This window comes from Lycorma delicatula, chromosome 7 (genome assembly GCF_047948215.1).
Source record: "Lycorma delicatula isolate Av1 chromosome 7, ASM4794821v1, whole genome shotgun sequence".
NCBI classification, from domain to species: Eukaryota; Metazoa; Arthropoda; class Insecta; order Hemiptera; family Fulgoridae; genus Lycorma; species Lycorma delicatula.
The window spans coordinates 43,632,092-43,655,625 of record NC_134461.1 but is presented as its reverse complement, the minus strand read 5'-3'; the positions used below and the strand labels follow the sequence as shown (position 1 = coordinate 43,655,625).

Below are 23,534 nucleotides of genomic sequence, written 5' to 3'. Positions count from 1 at the left end.
TTAAATAAATAAAAATAAAATATTGTAGAAATCAAATAGACTCCTGATTGACTTTGATAAGGAGATATAAGAAAACAATTACAAAAGTGGTAATTTTAAAAATCTTCTGGTAATATTACACTATTTGGAAAAAGTCAGTGATTTTTTTATGATACACAATATTCTTCCATGAAAACTAGTTTAAGAACAACTCCAATCTTAAATATTTGAAATAATTTTAATAAGGATTGGTTGACCTTCACACTTGCTATAATGATGTAATTAGAAAATTGTTCATGAAAATAATATGTGACTAAATTTTAATTATATTTATTTCAACTTTTTTTTTAACTGATAAAATGACATTTTAACTAAAACAATAATAATTTTAATCACGAATTTGTTACCTTTAATAGAACTAATAACATAAAATCATGAGATTGATTAAATGTTTAAATTATAAAACTTTTCATAACATACATACATCTTTCTTGCAGTCATTAGTAATTAGAATGATTTTATGATAATCTCATTTGTTTCACCTTTTAATCTCATTATGTTTTCTATATTCTATATTCTTAGTATGTATATTGAGGGTTTGTTCAGGTCCTTGTCTTTTTCATTTAATTTTCAATGTTTTTTTTTTTTTAGTACATTTCAAAAGCCCCTATACTTTGCTTTTTTTAAATCTATATTTTTCACATCTTGCTGTCAAAATTGCCGTATTACATGCATATATATTTTTATGAATTTCTTTATAATTCTGAATCTTAGTTTAACATAACCAAATATCTTTTCTGCATAAAAGCTCTCATGCCTTGTGAATTTTGATATTTCTTTACATCATTCCAAATTCATAATGAAGGGAATCAAGCAAAATTGCTCAAGGAAATTAATTATCGTAAATTACAATTAACTAATTTTCAGACTAATCTTTTATGTATTTTATTCCTTGAACAGTTTTCTAGTTGCTTCATTTAAATTTAATCAATCAGTTTTTTTACTACAGTTTTGATCTGTTCCAACAATTTTAGTGCTTATGCATTGCGCCATTGTAGACTACCATTGTAGGTGAAGGTCTTTCATTTCTTAAGTTAAAAAGTAAAAACTTAATTAAAATCTTTTCTATCAATGTTATACAGAGTAAGCAACATAAAACCGAAGCCATAATGTAACCGCTGCAGAATCAGTAAGTTTCATTGGAATGAAATTTTATGAATGATACGGATAAATTAAATAAGAAAAACATAAAACGTAATTTAAATGTTGCATTTATTTACCTTATTGTTACAAAACATGTTCAAAATGACCACCCTGGACATTGATACATTTTTGTGTTAGACTGATCATATTGAGATTCGTCTGATGCAAAATGTTGTTATCAATTGCATTGATTTCTCATTGAGTGTTCACCTTCAGTTCATGTTCTACGAATTGAACATGGCCAGATAAATGAAACTGTGCCACATCTGACATGAAATACGACGCCGAGTCTATCTGTCCACCAACAATGTTTTCGAGAAGCCAGTTGCAATAATCAAGTAGTTTCGCTTTGTTTATCTCCTTCAGTTGTTGCACAGTTGTAACATGGTATGGTTTCAATTTTAATTCATGAAGAATTTTACCACTAAATGTGTATTTAACGTCCGAGTGCTGCAATAAGTTGTGTAGTGATTTTTTTGACGCAGTAATTCTTTACATGATTCCTCAAACGATCGAATATAATATGATAGAATGAATATCGGCCTCAACTATAGCTATCCTCTCTTGGATTGAATAAGGCATTTTACAAAAATGTAACTGCACTCACAATACTCCACTGCAACAAAACATATATACTGCACTGACATGTAACCACCTGACAAACGGCAGCAACAATCAGTTGTAACATATACATCCACTAGTCATGCTAGTTATGTGAGAGTCTTTCATAAATAGTGTTAGGTAATGGTTTCAATATGGGTTCGGTTTTATGTTGCTCACTCTTTACTATTTATTTTGATATAGTTAAACTTCTCTCATTCAATTTAGAAATACATTGTGTTCAATTTTTATGTATGAATCCAGTGATTCATTCATAGACAAGCATACAAAACTTAATTTAGGTACATTTTAGTACCTAAATAATAAAATTCTGGACCCTGTCACCAATTAGATCTCAAAATTCATTTTTCATTCTTGGAATAATTACTTCACTCTCTAAGTTGTCCTTGAATTCTTATACTGCTTATTTTATATTCAAGTTGAAAAGTAACAGAAAAAAGTACATCCTTGTCTCACTGTTTTCTGATTCAGATAACAGTAAGACAGTCTTTCATTATTCTTATAACTACTACATTTACTTGAAAGAATTGTACATAACTTCTTTCCCTTCACTTCAGATATATATCATTTGAATGATTTCCTGTAATATCAACTGCAAAAAAACAATATGGAGTAAATAGGTAATAAATAATATTAGTGCCATCATTTGTGATTAGAATTGAATTAGTAATTTATACAGATGTAAGTAAACTGGAACTGATATAGGCGCTTGCCCATAGAAAGATAGCAAAGGTAGTTTCTCTTACCTTGGAAATTTATTTATATGAAAATATGAAAGTAATTAATTGAACCCCCAACCACCAAAGTACATTGGTATCCATGGCCTAGTATTCAGATCCATACAAAAGCAACTACTTTTTACTAAGATCTAAATCTCAGAACCTTCGACTTTGAAAATCACCTGTAAAACAACTGATTTGTGACAAGTTAACCACTAGAATAAAATTCTTTCATAGTTTATTATAGTTACATAGTTTTATTCAAGTATTATTTTTCACTCAACTGACCAATTTTGATGATTATTTTAACATATTGTACGGGTAATTCCTTTTACTCCACTGTAAATTTCTTTCAAAACAGTTAAATTTTTTAACTTTAAGGGCAAACTTTTTTATGAACTTTATTTACTTTGTAGAGAAAGTTTTCTGGTTGTTTTCATAAATTTCTTCCTAACAAATTCCATGAAAAATTTTTTCCTTTCCATCTAAAGATTTTTTTTCATACGTTGTAGGGAAATTTATTTTTGTATTCAAGTGAACTCTTACCTGTCGAGTGGTGAGTGTAAAGGTAAAGTGAATAATTATCTCAAAAGATATTAAGAAGTTTAGTAACTATTCAAAATCGCTTCTTGTAGATTTGCATCAGTGAGCTGTGGACAGAAGTGTGGAACAAAAATAAGTCATTTTCATCTCTCTTATCTTTAATTTATGTACACTGTAATGTAGTATAGAATGAGACACCTGTACTTCAAAGACCTTTATTTGCTTCTTCATTGGGTAGACATACAGTGACACAACACTCCTCTATGCTGCAATTCACTCAATAATACTCTTATTAATTAAGTAAAATACTGTTTTCACATACAAATGGTTGGGAGGATAATTGAAATTGTATCCCTGTTTGAATCCATTTTGACTAGTTTCAGTGTGACGTCTGTATGTACATATGTATCTCGCATAACTCAAAAACGATTAGTCATAGGATGTTGAAATTTTGGATTTAGGACTGTTGTAACATCTAGTTACGCACCTCCCCTTTTGATTGTAATCGACTTGACCAAAAAATTTTCAAAGAAGCCCAAAATAAATAAAAAATTGGATTTTGGACATTTTCTTAACTGCAATTATAATCCCTCATTGAAAGCTTTTCAATAACATATCATAAGTGGTGCTTGTTTTCTTTGGTTCAAAAATTATAGCCAAAGTTTAATTAATGAATTATTTGGATTTTACAAGGGGAAGGCACATCGGTTCAAATCAGACTTCATCTTCTTTTTTTTTAACTTTTTTTTTTAATTTAAATATATTGATTTATTAATAGTTATTAAGCTGTGATTATTAAAAAAAAATTATGAAAAATAATAATTCAATAATAATTTTTTAAAAAATATGAAAAAATATCTGAAGTTATTAATGAAATAAGATTTTATGTACTTTTCATTTAAAAAAAAAAATGTGTATATATAACTTAATAAGCGTACAAGTAAATCATATGGTGTCCGCATCAGATTTTTATCAATAGTATCATTAAACCAGCTTTTTACAATGAAACCAAATTAATATTTTATACAATTTTGGATTATTTTAAAGATTTATATATCTAAATAATTTTAAAATATTGTAATATTAAAATACCCAAACAATATCTTCCATGTATAAATAACACAAATATTATTTAAAAGCAAGCTCTTAAAAGTTTGCTTTTTTTAAATTAGTGCATGATTAAATTTACACTGATTGATACAATCAGCTGATTTTTCTCTTTTAACAAGAAAAAATAATTTATGTTCTTCATGAACTGGTTATCAAAATTTCAGTATAATCAGAGTGTGTGACTGTTAAGTGTGGATTAACAAACATTATACAATATTGTACTGCATAAATAATATATATGTAATAATATTAATATAAAGTGTATGGTAATATATGTTAAATTAATTTTTTTCAGAAAAGAATGGGTATTCTATTTAATGGCAAATGTACCAGTAAAGAACGATTAGATGGAAAGACTGTCATCATTACAGGAAGTAATACTGGCATTGGAAAATATACTGCTCTTGCTTTATATGAACGTGGTCAGTAAAAAATCATTTTATCTGTGAGTTTTCTAAATTTCTTGTTTGTTTAAGTACCTCTCCTTATATACCTGAATGTGGGTGGTAATATTTTTTTTTTTGTTCTGTTTTTGTAAACTAGTTTATATATATTAAAAACAGTTTTAATATATGCTTGTTTAAAGTACATATCAACCTTTATTTATTTAAAATAATAAAGTAAATAAAGAGTAGAAATATTTAAATTTCTATCATTATGTGATGAAATAATGATATTGTTAGATAAAATGATAATGATAATAATAATAATGATAATAATAAGATTAAACTACGAGGCACTGATCCAGAATAGAATAACAATTATTTTTGATGTAGGAAATTGTTTAAAAAAATTGTCTTTTATTTTAAAAGTATTTGACAATTATTTATAAACCATGTGTAGAATTACAATCGGTAACTTCAGTAAACATTTAGTGTAATGTACTGTTTAATTTTTTGCATACTGGCCTTTATTCCACAGCTTTTTACACATTATAAACTATATGGTATTTTATAATATTTGTTTTTTTCTACCGGTTATGTAGAACTTAAGTTAGAATGCTGAAATAAATTATTATATAAATGAATAAGAGTAACCTCATATAGTTAAATGTAATATTAGCTATGTTTGTATAATTCTATGTGAATTTTTATTTTTTAATTAATCCTTTTTTTTTTAATATTGTTGTATTTGACCAATTTTATGTGAAATGGAGAGTAATTGATATAATCACAGTACCATACTGGATTGGGTAAAATTATACTTTTTTGCACTTATTATGAGTGCCTCCAACATTCATTTAGTACTTGCATATGATATCTACATTTTTAAACTGATGATTCCTACGATAATCCTGTAAAAAATTTTATTTTAATTTATTTTAGAAAAGAAATTTATTATTCTATCTCATGCAAGAGCATAAGACAAAATTGTTTTAGTATGACCATTGCATAAAGTGCTGGAGATCCTCCCCAGCCAATTTCTCTGCTTAGAAATATGAATAGGAAAATCCATTGATTTTAATGCATATATTACTTTTCTACTTAAAGATACTCTACATAAAATTAAGATGTTTTAGGAATGTATAAACTGAAACTATATAGAGAAAATTTAAAAGGATCAATTTTTAAGATTTTCTTCTGGCTTCTTTCACCTCCCTAATAATTTAATACAGGACATATAAATGTGTTGAATAATTTCATTTATGGAGAGATTGATTCTTTCCATATAAGTAATGAAAAATACTACATGATAAGTTATTTTGATAAATGATATTTTTATCACCTTGACTGGTATATTATGGAATACAACCATTACCTGAAATTCTGTACAAAATATGTATACTAAGTTAATTAAATATTCATTATTAGTAGTTAGATACCAGTAATGTCTTTCTAACTTTCAAGTTTACAGATATACGAGGATTATTCCAAAATTGACCCAGTTTTTTGGTTAGATAGCTATACATTTCCATTACTTAGCCACAGTCATCACCCTACATTCAGGTATTTATTATACTGCACTGTCAGTCTTTGCAGATCCGTATCAAAGAACTGTACTCTTACAGAGTTTACAGTCATAATTATTGACTCATTCATGAGCTCTTTGGTTTCAAAGCACTAAAAAGCTACCCAGTGATTTGTAAATGGCTAGCAAATATCTCATTTCTATGAAGGATAGGACTAACTCATCACCAAGTCCAGACTCTAGAGCAGTGATTCTCAACATTTTTAGCTCACAACCCCCAAAAAGTAAAAATAATATGTAATGAATATTTTATGACACCCCAACCCAATGCAACCTAGTTAAAAATATCTAGCTGCACTGATAGAGGACAGATATGAAAATGCATATATGAGTGTACAAATATGAACAATTTACAGGTTCCAACTAAATGAGAAATTTACTGATGTACCTTATAATTTGGTTTGCTTATATAACATTTGCTGTGACAGCATAGTATTTGAACATGCATGATACATTTGAACACATCATAAGTATAACAGCAGTATAACAGAGGTGTAAGGAATAGGAAATTTTTTTGGAAGTTGAGAAATTATAAGATTATTACACAATAACTTTTTTTTAACATTTTGTACATCAGGAATTTGTATTTTATAAAAACAGTTTTAAATTAAATGAGAGAGGTTAAATATTAATCAGAATTATTAAAATGTTTGGTTAAATAATATAATAAACTTTATGATAGATATTTTAATTTAATCTTTGGCAATATTTGCAGTTTACATAAAATTTATTTGCAGTTCTACTCTTTATACAGGTGCTCAAGTTATAATGGCATGTCGTAATTTAGAAAAAGCAGAAGAAGCTTCAAAGTATATAAAAGAAAAAATACAAAATATAGAAGGAAGAGGTGAACTTGTAATAAAACATTTAGATTTATCCTCTCTTGCTTCAGTAAGAAATTGTGCTCAAGAATTGCTTCAAGAGAATCAGAATATTCACATTTTGATTAATAATGCAGGTATGTTTTTATTTACTTTTTTCTCCTCTTAAACTTCATGTTTAGAATCCTTATCAAAGATCTGTATTCAGATCCTTATCAAAGAACTGTACTCTTACAGAGTTTACAGTCATAATTATTGACTCATTCATGAGCTCTTTGGTTTCAAAGCACTAAAAAGCTACCCAGTGATTTGTAAATGGCTAGCAAATATCTCATTTCTATGAAGGATAGGACTAACTCATCACCAAGTCCAGACTCTAGAGCAGTGATTCTCAACCTTTTTAGCTCACAACCCCCAAAAAGTAAAAATAATATGTAATGAATATTTTATGACACCCCAACCCAATGTCTTCTAAAACATTTAGAAACCCTTCTAAATGTCTTAATTATGAAATTTTTTAAATGTTTTATCTTGCTCTTTTTTCATCATAAATCACCACATTTATTATTTTTTTAAATTTTCTTATTTTGCTAAAATTATTTTTCTAATCCATTCAATTTTTTCATTTTTTATATGTATGTAGAGTTTCTCCCAAGTTCATAAGATGTAATGCTGCATAAGGCTAAGTCCAAAAGTTTTAGGGTGTAAATCCAACCAAGACATCAAACTTTCATTTTAAGGATTTTAAACTATCAGAAGGTTTATGGCTTTATATTAACCAAAGGGATCTTTTAAAGATTGTGCTCAAATATTTCTATACATGGGGCATTAATATTTTTTTCTCTCAAAATTCATCAAATGGGTCTGGGGATATTGTAAAAAAAAAAACAATTTTAATTTTCTTCTGAGGCATTTTAGAGAAACCTTTATTAAAGCAAATTTGTTACCTACAAAACTTATATAAATAATCCAAAAATCCAGCCCTATCAAAATTGAAATATTTGTTTTTTGTTCCTTTGCTGTATCTCCCTTCAGTTGAAACTTTATACTTCATATATAGAACGGTCAAGAAATATCTAAATTTGTTTTAAATTAGTCCTTTGGGCTGGTCCGGTGATGCAAATGTTTAACAGCAGATTTTTTGAATTGAAGGTTCTGAGGTTCATATCCTAGTAAAAGTTAGTTGCTTTCAAATAGATTACTAGACAGTGGACAGTAATAGAATACTAGACAGTGGATACTGGTGAACTTTAGTGATTGGGCTCAAGAATGGTCGGCCTGAGTCTGTAAAAGACAATACCTCATTTAATATATCATACATATCATCAATTGTCCTTAGGGGGAGAGGGTGCTTATTGTTAAACATATGAGTATTGAAATGTACACATTAGAAAATAAATTATAGACTCTAGATCTAAAATGCAGAGAAGTTTTTTGAAAATTTTCTTTTTCTTATTTAGCTTTTATTGAAGGAGGTGTTAGATTTAGAGAAAACTTTACTTGAACAAATTTTTTAAGCTTAATATATGAAAATTTTTAGAAAACATTTACTTAAAATTTATTCTCCACCTCTAAAAAATATAAATATATTCTATTTTTGTTTTTTTAGCTCTTGACTCTTAATTTTTATTATTAATGACTGGGAAAGTCGAGTCATGCAATACCTTTGCAACTTTTTTATATTCTAGAAGTTCCTAGATAATAATACTGTTATCTTTTTTTTCAGGATCTGTAATTAGCTACATCCCTTGCCATGTAATGAATCTTGTTTGTATAGTAAAGGGCATGAATGTTGAGCTTAGCATTGTGTCAACAAAACCTGTCCCAGCTGACATTTTATTACCTATTTAGCGTAACATACGATTCCCTACAGAAACATACATACACTACACAAAATTAGTACTACTAATATTTATTATTACATTAAATTAATATTAACATTAATCATGATAGTCAAAAATTAATATTAAATGATATAATCAATTCCATTTTTAATTGATAATGTACAGTTATATAACTTATGAAAAACCTTATTGTTTTTCAGTTAATATTATGCTGATCCAGTGATGAATTAAATGAAATATAATAAGCCAAAGGTATATAAATTGTTATATATTAATCCGGTCAACCCAAGTACAGAATTAATAAAATGAAATAAAATAGGTGACACCTACCTTATTCCATAATCCAAGAAAGAGTGTTTTCGTGAGTACCTCTAATCATCAGTTGCTCTATAATTTTTCAAATCTTTCATTGCAAATTGCACATTAAAATTAAAATTGAGATTTAAAATTGTTAAAAGATTCTTTTCTAATTAAATCAAAACAGAAAAGGAACTAATTTTTTTAAAAATATTAAATTGTAAATTAAAATTAAAAATTGCATTTAAAAATTTTTTTAAATTATTTATTTTTACATTTAAAAAAATATAAAGTCATTAACAAAAAAAAAATTAGTAAAAATTAAAATTAATAATAAAAATAAAATAGAAACCCATGTAGTCTAGCTAGCCAAAGTTATGTGACTGTACAGAGTTGAAATATTATGAATTATCAATGTCTAAAGAAGCTGCTATCTACAACAGCTTTTATAATTGTGTCATCTTCATATTCTGTATATAGGTTGATAAATTAAATTTACTTTTATACTTATAAATGTAAAATCTTTCTAAAATTTCAAAAACCCTATTATTTGTATTAATATTGTTTTTTTTAATTTCCAGTACTTCTAAATTTGTATGAATATTGATGATATTGAATGTGATGAAGCAGCACTTCTTTAGACATTGATAATTCATAATATTTCAACTCTGTACAGTTACATAACTTTGGCTAGCTAGTCTGCATGGATTTCTATTTTATTTTTATTATTAACTTTTATTTTGACTTTTAATTTAATTTTTTTTTCACTGTTTTGATTTAATTGGAAAAGGATCTTTTAACAATTTTAAATCTCAATTTTAATTTTAATGTGCAATTTGCAACGAAAGATTTGAAAAATTATAGAGCAATTGATAATGCAAAGTATTTGCAAAAGCGCTCAACACAATACTTTAGAACTAAAGTGGTTGATCATTTTACAATTTGTTGAATATCGTTAAAATCAAAAGTGACATTGTAGCTTCCATCACATAGTTTTACTTCAGACCAAACCATTTCAATAGGGTAGCCATAACACTTCATGTCCCTTTTCGTTGGTAAGTTTATGAAACATAAACAATTTGTACTTTTCTCTTCTTTCTTTCTTTTCTTTTCTTTTGTATTTTTACTTTTCGTGTATAGTTGAGATTTCAGCATGGTAGATGTTAATGGAATGCAATAATTACGTAACCAGTTCTGCATTTCTTGTTTTTTATATTGAATGTGGATAATTTTTCTTACAATATTATGTGATAAGATGCATTGTCTTATACTTATGGAATTTCCAGAAATGTTTTTCATTAATTTTTCTTCAGACTATTAAAAGTAATTATTTGTGTTCGTAGAGTCGTGCTAGTCACCTATTGTTATACTTGCTCTACAGGTTAATAATGTGCCAAGAATAAATCCTATTTTACCCCCAGCATGTATTATAATATTCAATCTACTGCCTTTGGAGTTAGAAGTCCTCCCCCTGAAACATTCCTTCATGATCTTGTTGAGGTATGACCTTGACAAAATCAAGGTATACAATCAAAAATATAAAATCAAGGTATACAATCTGTCTGTTTTCAGTTCTGAATTTTTTTTATCGAGTTTATGTACTATATTCGTTTAATTCTAATGTCATGATGTTCAATAACAAGTTTCCTATTGTTTTCAGTTTTTTCTATTTGAAACCCAATTGTTACAATACCCTTCTTAGGCTTCTTCTACTTCCTGAGAATGCTATTGAATCTTTCAGATGTACCATCAATTTTAGAATGGTGGGCAATTGTGTTTCTTTGAAATGAAGTTCATTTGCAATCCTTCTCACTAGGGACATGTCAAAATCATCTAGGTCTGTTACCAGTTTGTCATGGATTTTATGTTTTCTTTGTATATTGAAAGAAGTAGAAACCTCTGATGTGTTTTCTTGTAATTTTTTTAATACTCCTTTTTCTGATTTCTTACCTTTAGAACTTGTGATCATGACATTCTACATACAGTTGCTGTTCTTTCTTCACATTTTTAAATTGGAAAAATAATATACTTGTTGTCATATCCTGACTTTACAAATTTATTTGCTGCTTCTTTCATGAATTCGTATGCATTATTAATTCCTGAGCTTGCCGACTTAATTTTTTACAAGTCACAGTGTATTTAAGTACATTCATTCTGCTTGCAACCACAGACCAAATAAAAATTTAACCTCTTCTATATACACACTATTATAAATTAAGAAAAACAAAATGCGGCACTGGTGAAATGTAATCAACAAATGAACAAAATTTACTGAACATTATTATTACACAAAGCTTTTAACTTTAATGTATTCTATAAATAGAATAAATAAAATACTTGTTTTTATTTTCTACATAATGCTTACTATCAATGTTTGTCTTTATTGTTAGTCAGCTAATTAGAGTGATTTATTTATTACAGTAATTCTACTTACAAAATTGTTTAATTTAAAAGGAAATGTTGACATTACATTTATCAATTGTTCAACATGTGCATAATTTGTAATTTTTAATTATTGTGCTGTAATTGACTTATAAATACCTATAACATTTTCAAACAATAATTACAAGTGAAATAATTAAATTTTATTTTAATTGTAATGAATATTATAGAATAAATTATTAAATTATACTTAACATCAATTCAATTTCTATGTTAAATAAGAGTTACTTTTAATGTAAATTGTAAAATGATTGAGACTGAATCATGAACAGATTTAGTTTTCGATTTTGTAAACACAGACATCAGCTAACATATTAGCTGCTTGACTACAAGCTTTAGTACTTTACCTTGTCACATCCTTAAATCACTAAATTAGGATGTGTTGTTAATTAGAACCCAAAAAATTGGATTGTGGTCAGGGACAGTATTGAGAAGTTATTAAAATTAAAATAAATCTGGTTTAGCCTGGTTTTGAACTATCAACCTCCCATACTGTGAAGATTAATGCTTAAATAACTATTCTACTCTGTACTGTAAATAACATTTTAGCTCTTTCCAAACCTATTTAAGGTATCTGTCAATAAATAAATCATTACAAAGTCATCTCCAATAATTGGAATGTATAAACACTAACACAAGCCTACAATATAATAATAAAAAACACTCTGTATGTAACCAATATAAATTCTGGTCTAAATTTAAATTAAATTAAATTGGCTTATTTAAATTGGTGAATTTATTTGTATTTTATTTTATTGTAAATTTTTTGTTATATGGATTTCTTAATACGTCGACGGATGATATTTTTTATTAAAAACGTAAAAATTCAATTAATAACAGCATGGTTCATTAGTAACATCATGCGTGAAAAATGAGCAAACGTGTTTTCTATACAAAGAGTGTGTCACGTTTGTGTGACTATACTTGGACAATTCAGAGTGGTGGGGTTAGACCTGTGACACCATCGGAAAGCATCAGTTATATGCGGGACTTCGTCATGGTTAGATGAGTGTTGTGAATAACTTCTTTTTTTTTTTTTTTTTTTGTCTTCAGTCATTTGACTGGTTTGATGCAGCTCTCCAAGATTCCTTATCTAGCGCTAGTCATTTCATTAAAGTATACCCTCTACATCCTACATCCCTAACAATTTGTTTTACATATTCCAAACGTGGCCTGCCTACATAATTTTTTCCTTCTACCTGTCCTTACAATATTAAAGCTACTATTCCAGGATGCCTTAGTATGTGCCCTATAAGTGTGTCTCTTCTTTTAACTATATTTTTCCAAATGCTTCTTTCTTCATCTATTTGTCGCAATACCTCTTCATTTGTCACTTTATCCACCCATCTGATTTTTAAGATTCTCCTATAGCACCACATTTCAAAAGCTTCTAATCTTTTCTTCTCAGATACTCCGATTGTCCAAGTTTCACTTCCATATAAAGCGACACTCCAAACATATACTTTCAAAAATCTTTTCCTGACATTTAAATTAATTTTTGATGTAAACAATTTAAATTTCTTACTGAAGGCTCGTTTCGCTTGTACTATTCGGCATTTTATATCGCTCCTGCTTCGTCCATCTTTAGTAATTCTACTTCCCAAATAACAAAATTCTTCTACCTCCATAATCTTATCTCCTCCTATTTTCACATTCAGTGGTCCATCTTTGTTATTTCTACTACATTTCATTACTTTTGTTTTGTTCTTGTTTATTTTCATGCGATAGTTCTTGCGTAGGACTTCATCTATTCCGTTCATTGTTTCTTCTAAATTTTTTTTACTCTCGGCTAGAATTACTATATCATCAGCAAATCGTAGCATCTTTATCTTTTCATCTTGTACTGTTACTCCGAATCTAAATTGTTCTTTAACATCATTAACTGCTAGTTCCATGTAAAGATTAAAAAGTAACGGAGATAGGGAACATCCTTGTCGGACTCCCTTTCTTATTACGGCTTCTTTCTTATGTTCTTCAATTATTACTGTTGCTGTTTGGTTTGCTGTACATGTTAGCAATTGTTCTTCTATCTCTGTGTTTGAACCCTAATTTTGTTAAAATGCTGAACATTTTATTCCAGTCTACGTTATTGAATGCCTTTTCTAGGTCTATAAACGCCAAGTATGTTGGTTTGTTTTTCTTTAATCTTCCTTCTACTATTAATCTGAGGCCTAAAATTGCTTCCCTTGTCCCTATACTTTTCCTGAAACCAAATTGACCTTCTCCTAACACTTCTTCCACTCTCCTCTCAATTCTTCTGTATAGAATTCTAGTTAAGATTTTTGATGCATGACTTTGTGAATAATTAAAAAAAAAAAAACTGATCAGGAAAATCATAGACTGTGATTTGTAAGGAATACAGGTATGAGAATTTGATATCAAAGGCCACTCCATAAAGACATTCATGGATTTATCAGAAGATTTCTTAACTGTAGATTTTTTTTTATAACATCCAAAATATTATTATTGAAATTATAACATGTTAAAATGAGAAATTTTGTTTAAAATTGTAATTAAAATTAATTTTGGATTGATCAATTCCTTACTGTCATAAGTATTAATGAGATATTATGTTAAATTTTTATGTATACAACTAGTAGTTATGTAGTTCTATGAACTTAAGTAGACTAGTTATGGGCTGAGTCAAATATGTTTATTGTCATTTTTCTTTATTTTTATAAGTAATGTGTATTATCCATCGCTGTTAGAAATATTTTTTGATGTGTTGAGTTGCTGTAATTTTTTTTTTTTTTTTTTTTTGTAAAACTCGAAAGAGAAGCATGAGCAACATAATCCTAGCACATTGTTTCGCAAATCCCAATATAGTAAGTTTATTTTATTTGTTTATTAAAATTTTATTCGTATAAAATTTTGTTTCTGTGCTTTATTCAGATTTGATGTTTTACATGAAGCTCACACAAATCTTTACACTGTTGTTAGTAATACTTTATGTAATACTGCTACTTGAATTTTACATCATAAATATTATTTAACTCTTTACCTCTTATTTAATTCCTTTCAATTCTTTTAAATGAAATCTTTCTGAACAATCAATTCCTGTATAAAAATATTGTTTTATATGATACTAATAATCTTTCAACTATCCCTCAATTGTTTCATCTTCTTCGTCCCAAAATTTATATGCATTCTGGAAGTTTTAATAATTAGGGAAAAAATTCAAAACCTCTCTTGTTTTTGTTTTGTCCAAATGGTTATTTTGATCATTTTTACAGGTGTGATGATGAGCCCTAGACAGATAACCGAGGATGGATACGAACTTCAGTTTGCAACAAATCATCTCGGCCACTTTCTTTTCACACTTCTTTTATTACCACGAATTCTAAGGTCAGCACCTGCTCGTATAGTAAATGTATCTTCAATAGTGCATCGAATAGGTTAGTTATAACTCTTTAATAATTTAATACTGACTATAATTCTAAGAACTAACTTTTCTTAATTTGTAACAATATTTATTTATAGAGCAGCATGACCAAGCATAGCTTTAACTTCTTTGTAATTTTCTTCTTCTTTAATTTTATTATAAAAAAAATTAAAAATACAATATAGTTTCAGCTAGCTACATGGAAATATGTTTCCCATACTGCATAGAGGAGGATATAATAATGTTTTTTTTTCTAGAAAGTGATGAATTAATTCGGTACATTACTACCAGTCACAGTCTCACTTATGGGTGTGATAACCCATAACTCGTAAAGTACTTGAAGTACAATAGGCAACTATTGTAAGTATTGTTAATACTAACTTGAATAACATATATTAGAATAAAATGTGCAGTGAAAGATGGATTAAATGAAGAACACTTTAGCCTAAGAAAGATTGTGAGTAAAAGAAAAACTGTACTATCCCTGAGAACTAATTTTAGAATGGCAGCTTACAAATCTGGTTAAACCTGAATAATATCCAAATGCCTGAAAACAGTATTTGAGAATACAGTATAAAAAAGAATAAAATGTGTAAAATTTTAAGAAGAATCAGATTTAAATATTGAGAAAAAATACTTATTCTCTGATCAAACTAGAATCAGGTGGCAGCTGTTGTGGAGAAAATGAAGAAAAGCAAGCTTTGATTTAGAAAGTAATGAGACAAGTATGTAGTTAGTTTGTCCCTGTTTCTTTTCAAGTTTTATTAAGAAGAAACAGTAGAGAAAGTGAAGGAAATTTTTAAAATAAAGTAACTGGCAGAAAACAAAACTGGATAAAAAATACTGGATGTCATAGATTTATTGCTAGGCAAGAACTTCAGTCTGAAAGTAAGTAAGATTAAAGCAAATGAAATGAAATTTGAAAGAAAGAATGATAATGAAGGATTAAATATTAAGATAGAAGAACATAATGTACCCCAAAAGGGAAGGATTTTGTCATTTAGGTTGTAAAATTATAAGAGATGCACAAAGTACATATAGATCAAAAGCAAACTGAAACAAGGAAGAAGAAATTAAAAGCAAATTTGAAACTACTTGTATCAAATACTAATTAAGAATCAGTTATAGATTCTGGAAATATTTTGTGTGGAGCTGTGAAACATGATACTGACACATAGTCAAAAGAATGAGATGTTAATATAAATAGAAGGGAAAAATCTGCAGCAGAATCTTTTATGAAACAGAATAGTTAATAGGCTATGTATTAAGACCTACAGGTTAAGTAAATTTTATGATTTATACAAGAAATCTGTAAAGGAAGACTGCATGACTGTATAATATAAGGATGATAATTGAGCAAATAGGCTACAAAAACACAATAAACAATTAGTGCATTTACCCGGAACAGAAATAAATGGAGAACAAAATAAACCTGATAACTGAAAAATAAAAGCATAATTTTTTTCATTTTTTCTTGTTTAATTTGTTTAAATTGTAATTTAATTAGAATCTGTAAATTAAATAAGATCTATTAACTACATTTTTTTTACTTATGCACTTTTTATTCTTTTATATTGTTTATTTTTCATTGTATAAATTACTTTTTTCAAATATACAGCTGATGTATGCTGAATTTTGAACCATGAATTAAAAAGATAAGAAGTAAATGTTAAATAGTATAAAAGATGAAAAGTTAATTGTAGATAGTGACAAAAGCAAAACACTGAATATGGCCTACTGCAAGGCATAGGTCTACGACTGATTATGTACAATTATACATAATATAATTATCATACATGCAATTTATGCTGTATCCTTCTTCCAATTAACTGACCAAAACACAAATATAATAGGATTTGTCCACAGCATCTCTATCATTTCTTGAAATTAAACCTGGACAGGATAAAATCATACCACTATCTTAAACTAAAGTGAGCCTACCATCTTGGGATTAAAACAGATAATAAGCACAGATTGAAAGTGGGATGTACTCTCCTCATTTTCTAAACACAGCACATTCTTTGAATTATCATAATACAATACTCATCAGAATGCTATGTTGTATTTTAAAAATAAAAGTGAAGGCTTTGATTGATCCAAAATTCGTAATTTGACAGATTGTAGTGATAACATACACCATCAATAAATAAAATTATAGACATGAAATTCCTGTTTATACTTGAATAATCATCCTTGAATTACTTAGCCTCTGATAAAAAGCTTATAACTTACTCTTACTGCTGCTACTGTATGAATAAATAAATATATCAATTAATAACAGCTTTATGATTTCTACTTTTTCAGGAGATCTATATTTAGATGATATTAATCTTGAAAAATATTATTCACCAGTAAAATCATATGGAAGAACAAAGCTAGCAAATATATTATTTACTAAGGAATTAGCAAGAAGATTAGAAGGTATAACTAACAGGAGATATTTTTTATTATATTTATGCATTAAAACCTGAATAGATGTTTCACTGAAATACATACATGACCTAGCTATATCTTGATTGAGAGAATGATAGTAAAATGCAGTCATTAAAAAAAATTAAATAAAGCTTTATCACCAAAATCTAGGGATAGAGCATACATCATCATGATTAACTGCCTTGAGGCAGGTCCTTGCACTCTGTTTTTCTCAATTCCTACTCTCTTCTAGCCAAACTTCGAATCCCTAAAAGCCCTCATTTCCATTTAGATCACATACAAGTTGTAATATTTTCTAATTTATCTTGTATGCATCTTTTATTAATCCTTCTTGGCCTGCTTTAATCAACACTTCTCTCACAATATGTTCAAAGCAGTTGGCTTTTCTATTGTGAATCATTATGAATAAACTTTTATTGTTATACATTCTTCCTTCCCATTACCTCATTTTTCAGTCTGTCTATCCATTTACTTTCCCCCAATTTCATCCTGTCTATATTTCAAATTCCTCTAGGCTTTCTTTTTCTCTATTCTTAGTACATCCATATATATCAGTACCCTTGAACATAATACATGTCAATTCTTCTTTTTTTTTGCATAGACTATCATTGTCTTATTATTTCCTATCCTTATTACTTTTGTTTTCTTACTGTTAGTCTTTATTATGTATTTTGTAATAATGTTTTCTAATTTTGAAATCATCTGTTGAATATATTAATTATAGCAGTCAGTAATTTCATTCACATTTGACTAATTCATTTAAAACTACTGTATGACTTTTGTTTGAAGTATATTTCAAAATTTGAAACGATCTGATTATTGAACTCATGATTCATAATCATCTAAAATAAGATCTTCAAAATCAGAGGTATAAAGACTGGCTTTATTTCTATACTAAAAAATATATTTCAAAGATAGTATTAGTACCTAAAATATACTAATAGCCATAAATAAATTATTAATGCTAATAAGGGAAAGAAATGTAAAACTTAATAGGTTAAAATTTTATAAGAGTACTACTTTATTGAAATCTGACCATCCATTTTCTATTCTTGAAAAGATAGTGTGGCAATTATAGTATGAGTATATTTGATACACAGTTTGTTGTTGCCTATAAATAAATAAACTTATATTTTATGGTAAAGCAAAAGTAAAAAATTCATTGTTTTGTCCCTCTCTCTCTTTGTTGGTGCATGTACACATACGTGTGTGTAATGCAGTTAATAATAAGTGCATTTCCTTTTTTATGAAGCTTTGCAGCAAGATTCCTTGCAAAATTAGGTGTGATTGCATCCACATAACAATTTTTCAGTTTAATACATATGAGGATAGATCGTCAAGGGTTTCTTAATTAATTGCTACTACAATTTCACATATAACATCTTAACATGTGATGTTAACAGAGTTTGAAGCCTATTTCCACTTTAAAATAAAGTATTTTCTTTAAAACTATGTAATTGTTAATTCTATATCTTTAACATTTAGAGATGTTCATGGAAAATGAGTTACCACTGAAGTTAAAAATGATGCCTGTGTTATCATTTTATGAGAAATCAAATCAAGACATTATACAAACTTAAAAAGTTAATTGGATTTATGGTTAATGTGGTAAGATTATTTTTGATAATGGCTAAACATCCACAACTAATTATGATCGACAACTTCGCTTTTGTAAAATATCATGGGATAATAAATACAAAGCATATAATGTGCTACTTTGAAAAGTAAATATTATTAATTTACTTCTGAATGCTGAATATTGTTAAACTTGAAACATTTGTTATGTAAAACTACATTGAGAATTTTCTTTAATTGTCAAATTAGGTTTATACACACATATTATGCACATGTATTAATAATTTTAAATTAATTTTTTCATTGTTTAGCAAATAAAAAATGATAAGCCTATACTTGATTAGATAGTAAAACCTCATTTATAAATAAAAAAAACGTTACCATCCAAACTTGCTATTACTATGCTTATGCTTACTAGGAAATGAACCTCACCAGTTGAAAGAGTGAATACAATAAGTACTGTAATTATTGTGTATTTAAGAATTAATATGCTATAGATTCATTATCTGCTTGTTATGAACATCTTATGGTAGCTCCAGATTAGACAATCAGATTGTCATAAAATGTATAACACAAAACAGTTAGTGAATTTGATGATGATAAAATAAATCAACACAAAAAACTGTTCAATATTTTTTTAAATCTAGTGTAATGTTTTCAAAACTGAAGTCATGGTTTTTGAAATTTTTATTTATTAATAATTAACAGAAATAATCTACTAATATAAATCTACCCATGAATATGAAGAAAAGAAAATTGAGATGGGCTACGTTTTTAATAGTTGTCATTTCATGATGGTAGTTGTTTTACAATGGTGATATGGTGAACAGTTAAAACATATGAATGTATGCATCAGAGGAGCCCAGGTTTGTATTTGAGACAGCAAGAAGAAATACAAAGGTTTGATACAGTTTAATAAGTAACAAAGTTGTAAGCCATTTTATTTTGCTGAATATATATTTTTATCACTGTAGAGCTTAATGTACAGTTCTGTTATTTATCACATATTAATTGAAAGGTTGTAAAGTCAAAATAATATTTCAACATGATAGATCTTCACTAATCTGTAAACTATATGTCTGAGCCTACATTAGTTCAGTCTTTCTAAGATAATGGATTGGATGGATAATCCTATACCTGGTCATTACTCTTGTTTGACTACTGCCCAATTTGTTCTGTTGGAGTTAGATCAAAGAAAAACCATATATGTTCAGTGACAGATGTTGTGATAAAAAGTAAGCTACTTTTGTTTCCATCTCTCATAAGAGATGTTAGTCCATTTACGGGCAGAAAGTGAATGTTCTTTATACTTCCACATCTCCTGATATGGTTCCCATGGAAGTTCATTGTTATTAAATTTGGCATGAGTTTAGTTGTAGAATATTCAAACTTGCTCTCACTATCATCAATACCGGATTTTTTATACTGTTTTGAAACCAGGAAAAGACTTAGAGGATACTTAAATATTAATTTTAACCTAAAACCAAAACAAAAATACTTACTAATTTATATTACCATTTTTTTTCAAAAACTTTATCAATTGAATTTGGAATTATTTATTTCTTTAATTTTTATTTTGAATGCTAGCGATGATCTTTTAATTCACTCTAGCAGTTAGAAATTTATTGATACTACGCATATTTAAAAAATAAATCACATGACAAATAAATGTTGTATTTTTGTTTAATAGGAACAAATGTTTCTGTATATTGTCTACATCCAGGCGTTGTTGATACAGAATTAAGTCGACATCTAGATTATGCAGTATTTCCTGGTATGAAGTGGATTTATCAAAGGTTAGGATGGATTTTTATGAAAACACCTCAACAAGGAGCACAAACAACACTTCATTGTGCTCTTGATGGACAAGCTGGAAAAGAAAGTGGTCTTTATTATGCGTAAGTCAATTTAAATTGAAGGTATCATCAGGTAAAGCATAACACAAGGTTTTTGTCTGGAAGTTTTAAATGTGCGTGCACATGCCCACACACACACACACACACACACACACACACAAAGTTGTTTATTAAATCTAGTCCTGTTACACTTTACGTCTGTAGAAGACAACATTTCAATTCTAAACTAACCTTACTCCTAATACATGTAAAAAAAATTCCAATTTAAATTCCATATTATTAAACAAGAATCACTAAAAATACCTGTATCAGACTCATTTATTTTATTCATCCATTAAATATTTCTTTTCAGAAAACACTTTTCCTTAGGGAAATTGAATAAAGACTATTATAATTTATTCGTTAATGTGTAAGATTTATTTATGACTTTCATGTCAAGTTGATGGCCAGTTGGTTAAACATAATGAAATATTAAAGGCACTTTAACACAGTATAAAAGAATAATTTATTGAATAAATTATAAAAATATTTAAAAGGTATCAAAAATAAATTTGTATTATTATTATTCTCTTGGGCAAGCCCAGTAATAAGCATCCTGGCCAGCCCAAAGGCAAGGCGCAGGAGCTATAACTATTGTTCTGACATGCATTATATATGATAACATGAACTATTGAATACTATGGGCCAGATATATGAATGAAAGACAAAATACCAGACATGAAAATTTATCAACTGCCAGATGGTAATGGCCATTGTCCCCCGCCTGCAGCTCCACCTGATCGTCCACTTCAATAACAGGCGTTATCTTATCGCTCGAGCTTGTGATGTCCCGACGGACCAAGCGGCATGTATCCAGCAACACAGCCTTCTGCATTGGTCGGAACATATTTGCTGGTGCTCCAACGGATCTTAATGAATCATGCAGAAAACGTGGAATCTCTCCCATCGCGTCCAAAACCACCAGGACTACCATTACGCTCTCCTAGTCCCAAATCTCCCTGACTTGATCTGCAAGATCCCTATACTTCACTAGGTTTTCCGTGTACTTCTTCACTATGTTGGTGGACAATGGGATTGTGACATCAGTCAGGAAGGTGATCTTCTCCTTCTTCTTGGTCAAACGATGTCTGGCCTATTATGCTCCACCGTCCTGTCTGTCAGAACAATACGATCGTACTGTTCTGACAATTTTCTCGTGTCCTATACTGATCGTCCTCTAATACAGACTGAGTAGGATACGTAAAATACGGGACTGAAACGGCAAGGAGACCTAGGTCCAAAGCGAGTCTCTGATGAAGTATCTTCGCCACGTTGTTATGTCGAACTGTATATTCCCTTGGAACTAAAAACTGACACCCGCTAACGACATGTTCGATGGACTCGTTGGTCGATCCACAAAGACGGTACAGTTCAATGGTTACATCGGGATCCTTAACGACATGCTTTCTGTAGCTGAATGTGCTGACGACCCTATCCTGTTATCCTGTATAGCAAATACAAGGCCATCCGTCTCAGCAAACAATTCTGCATACTCCAGCCAGGCCACAGACGCATCTCGATCAACCGCTTCATCCATAAACGCCGCATAGTACCTCCCATGCAACTCCCTTGAACGCCATCACACTGATCTCGGAGAATGTATCCTCAAGGGGCTGGAATTTCTCATCACTGAGGCGTAGTGGGGTTAGACTACTGTCACTTTTTACTATAACCCCGTGGAGCAAGCTGGATTGGCTCTTCTCTAGGAAGTATTTCCAGAGATTTAGCAGCTGTTTTGCATGAACCTCCCTCAAATCCACAACGCCTCTTCCTCCTCTATTCCTGGACAGGTGAAACCGCTCGACAGAGCTGCGCGGACGATGGGAGCGGTGTCGCGTGAACGATAAACGCATCATTCTATTAAGCCCTTCAAGGTCTGTCCGCATCCAATTTATCATGCCAAAGTTATAGAAAATCAACGGAACTGCAAATATGTTAATGGCCTTTACCTTATTAGAACCACTCAACTGGGAACTCATGACAGCACTTACTCTACTCTTGAAGCCAGATGTAAGGGCCTCTTTCGCTCGACTATGGCTAATTCCAATATCCTGCAGGAAACCAAGGTACTTATATGTCTCACCACGCTGCATTGCATTCATGAGTGCAGGAGTATCCATCTGTGGCACTTCACGCGCCTCAGTCTGTGACCATTTTCCTCTCTTCATGGCATTGGCCCAACACTTGTCAAGACCAAAACTCATGCATATGTCGACATTAAACCTCTAGATTAATTTTACAAGTTGCCGGACCCCTTTTTGAGTGTCAGAAATAAGCTTAATATCATCCATATACATGAGATGGCTAAAACTGTACTGCCCAAGAGCAAAACCCTTCTTGGACTTCTCCAAGATGGAAGACAGGATTCAACGCTAAGCAAAATCATAGAGCGCTCAAGGAATCGCCCTGAAAAATGCCTCGGTTGATCTGTGTTACTCCAACCTTAACGGAGTTCTTATCTGGAATAGTCAACAAAAGATTTGTTCACCACTTACCTATAACGACACTTAGGCACTCAACGACAACGGGATCGACTTTGTAGAGACGCAAGACCTCCAGAAGTGAGGAACCGAGTCAAAGGCCTTCCTGTAGTCTATATAACCAGTATATACGCTGCCCCGACTCTTCTTTGCCGTTATAGAGATAACGCTATCAATCACTAGCTGCTCTTTGCAGCCCCTACTACCCTGACAACACCCTTT

General features: G+C 29.4%; 1 protein-coding gene across 6 annotated transcripts in view; it reads left to right on the top strand.

The window, feature by feature from the left end:
• LOC142327381 (retinol dehydrogenase 11-like) overlaps positions 1 to 23,534 on the top strand; it is a 47,420-nt gene that overhangs the window by 21,350 nt on the left and 2,536 nt on the right. For all 6 annotated transcript variants that reach the window (XM_075370383.1, XM_075370386.1, XM_075370385.1 and 3 more), the window contains 5 exons: positions 4,471 to 4,597; positions 6,898 to 7,101; positions 14,781 to 14,942; positions 17,234 to 17,350; positions 20,628 to 20,835. In XM_075370383.1, coding sequence (XP_075226498.1) covers positions 4,471 to 4,597; positions 6,898 to 7,101; positions 14,781 to 14,942; positions 17,234 to 17,350; positions 20,628 to 20,835 — 818 coding nt within the window. The remainder of the gene's footprint in view (positions 1 to 4,470; positions 4,598 to 6,897; positions 7,102 to 14,780; positions 14,943 to 17,233; positions 17,351 to 20,627; positions 20,836 to 23,534) is intronic.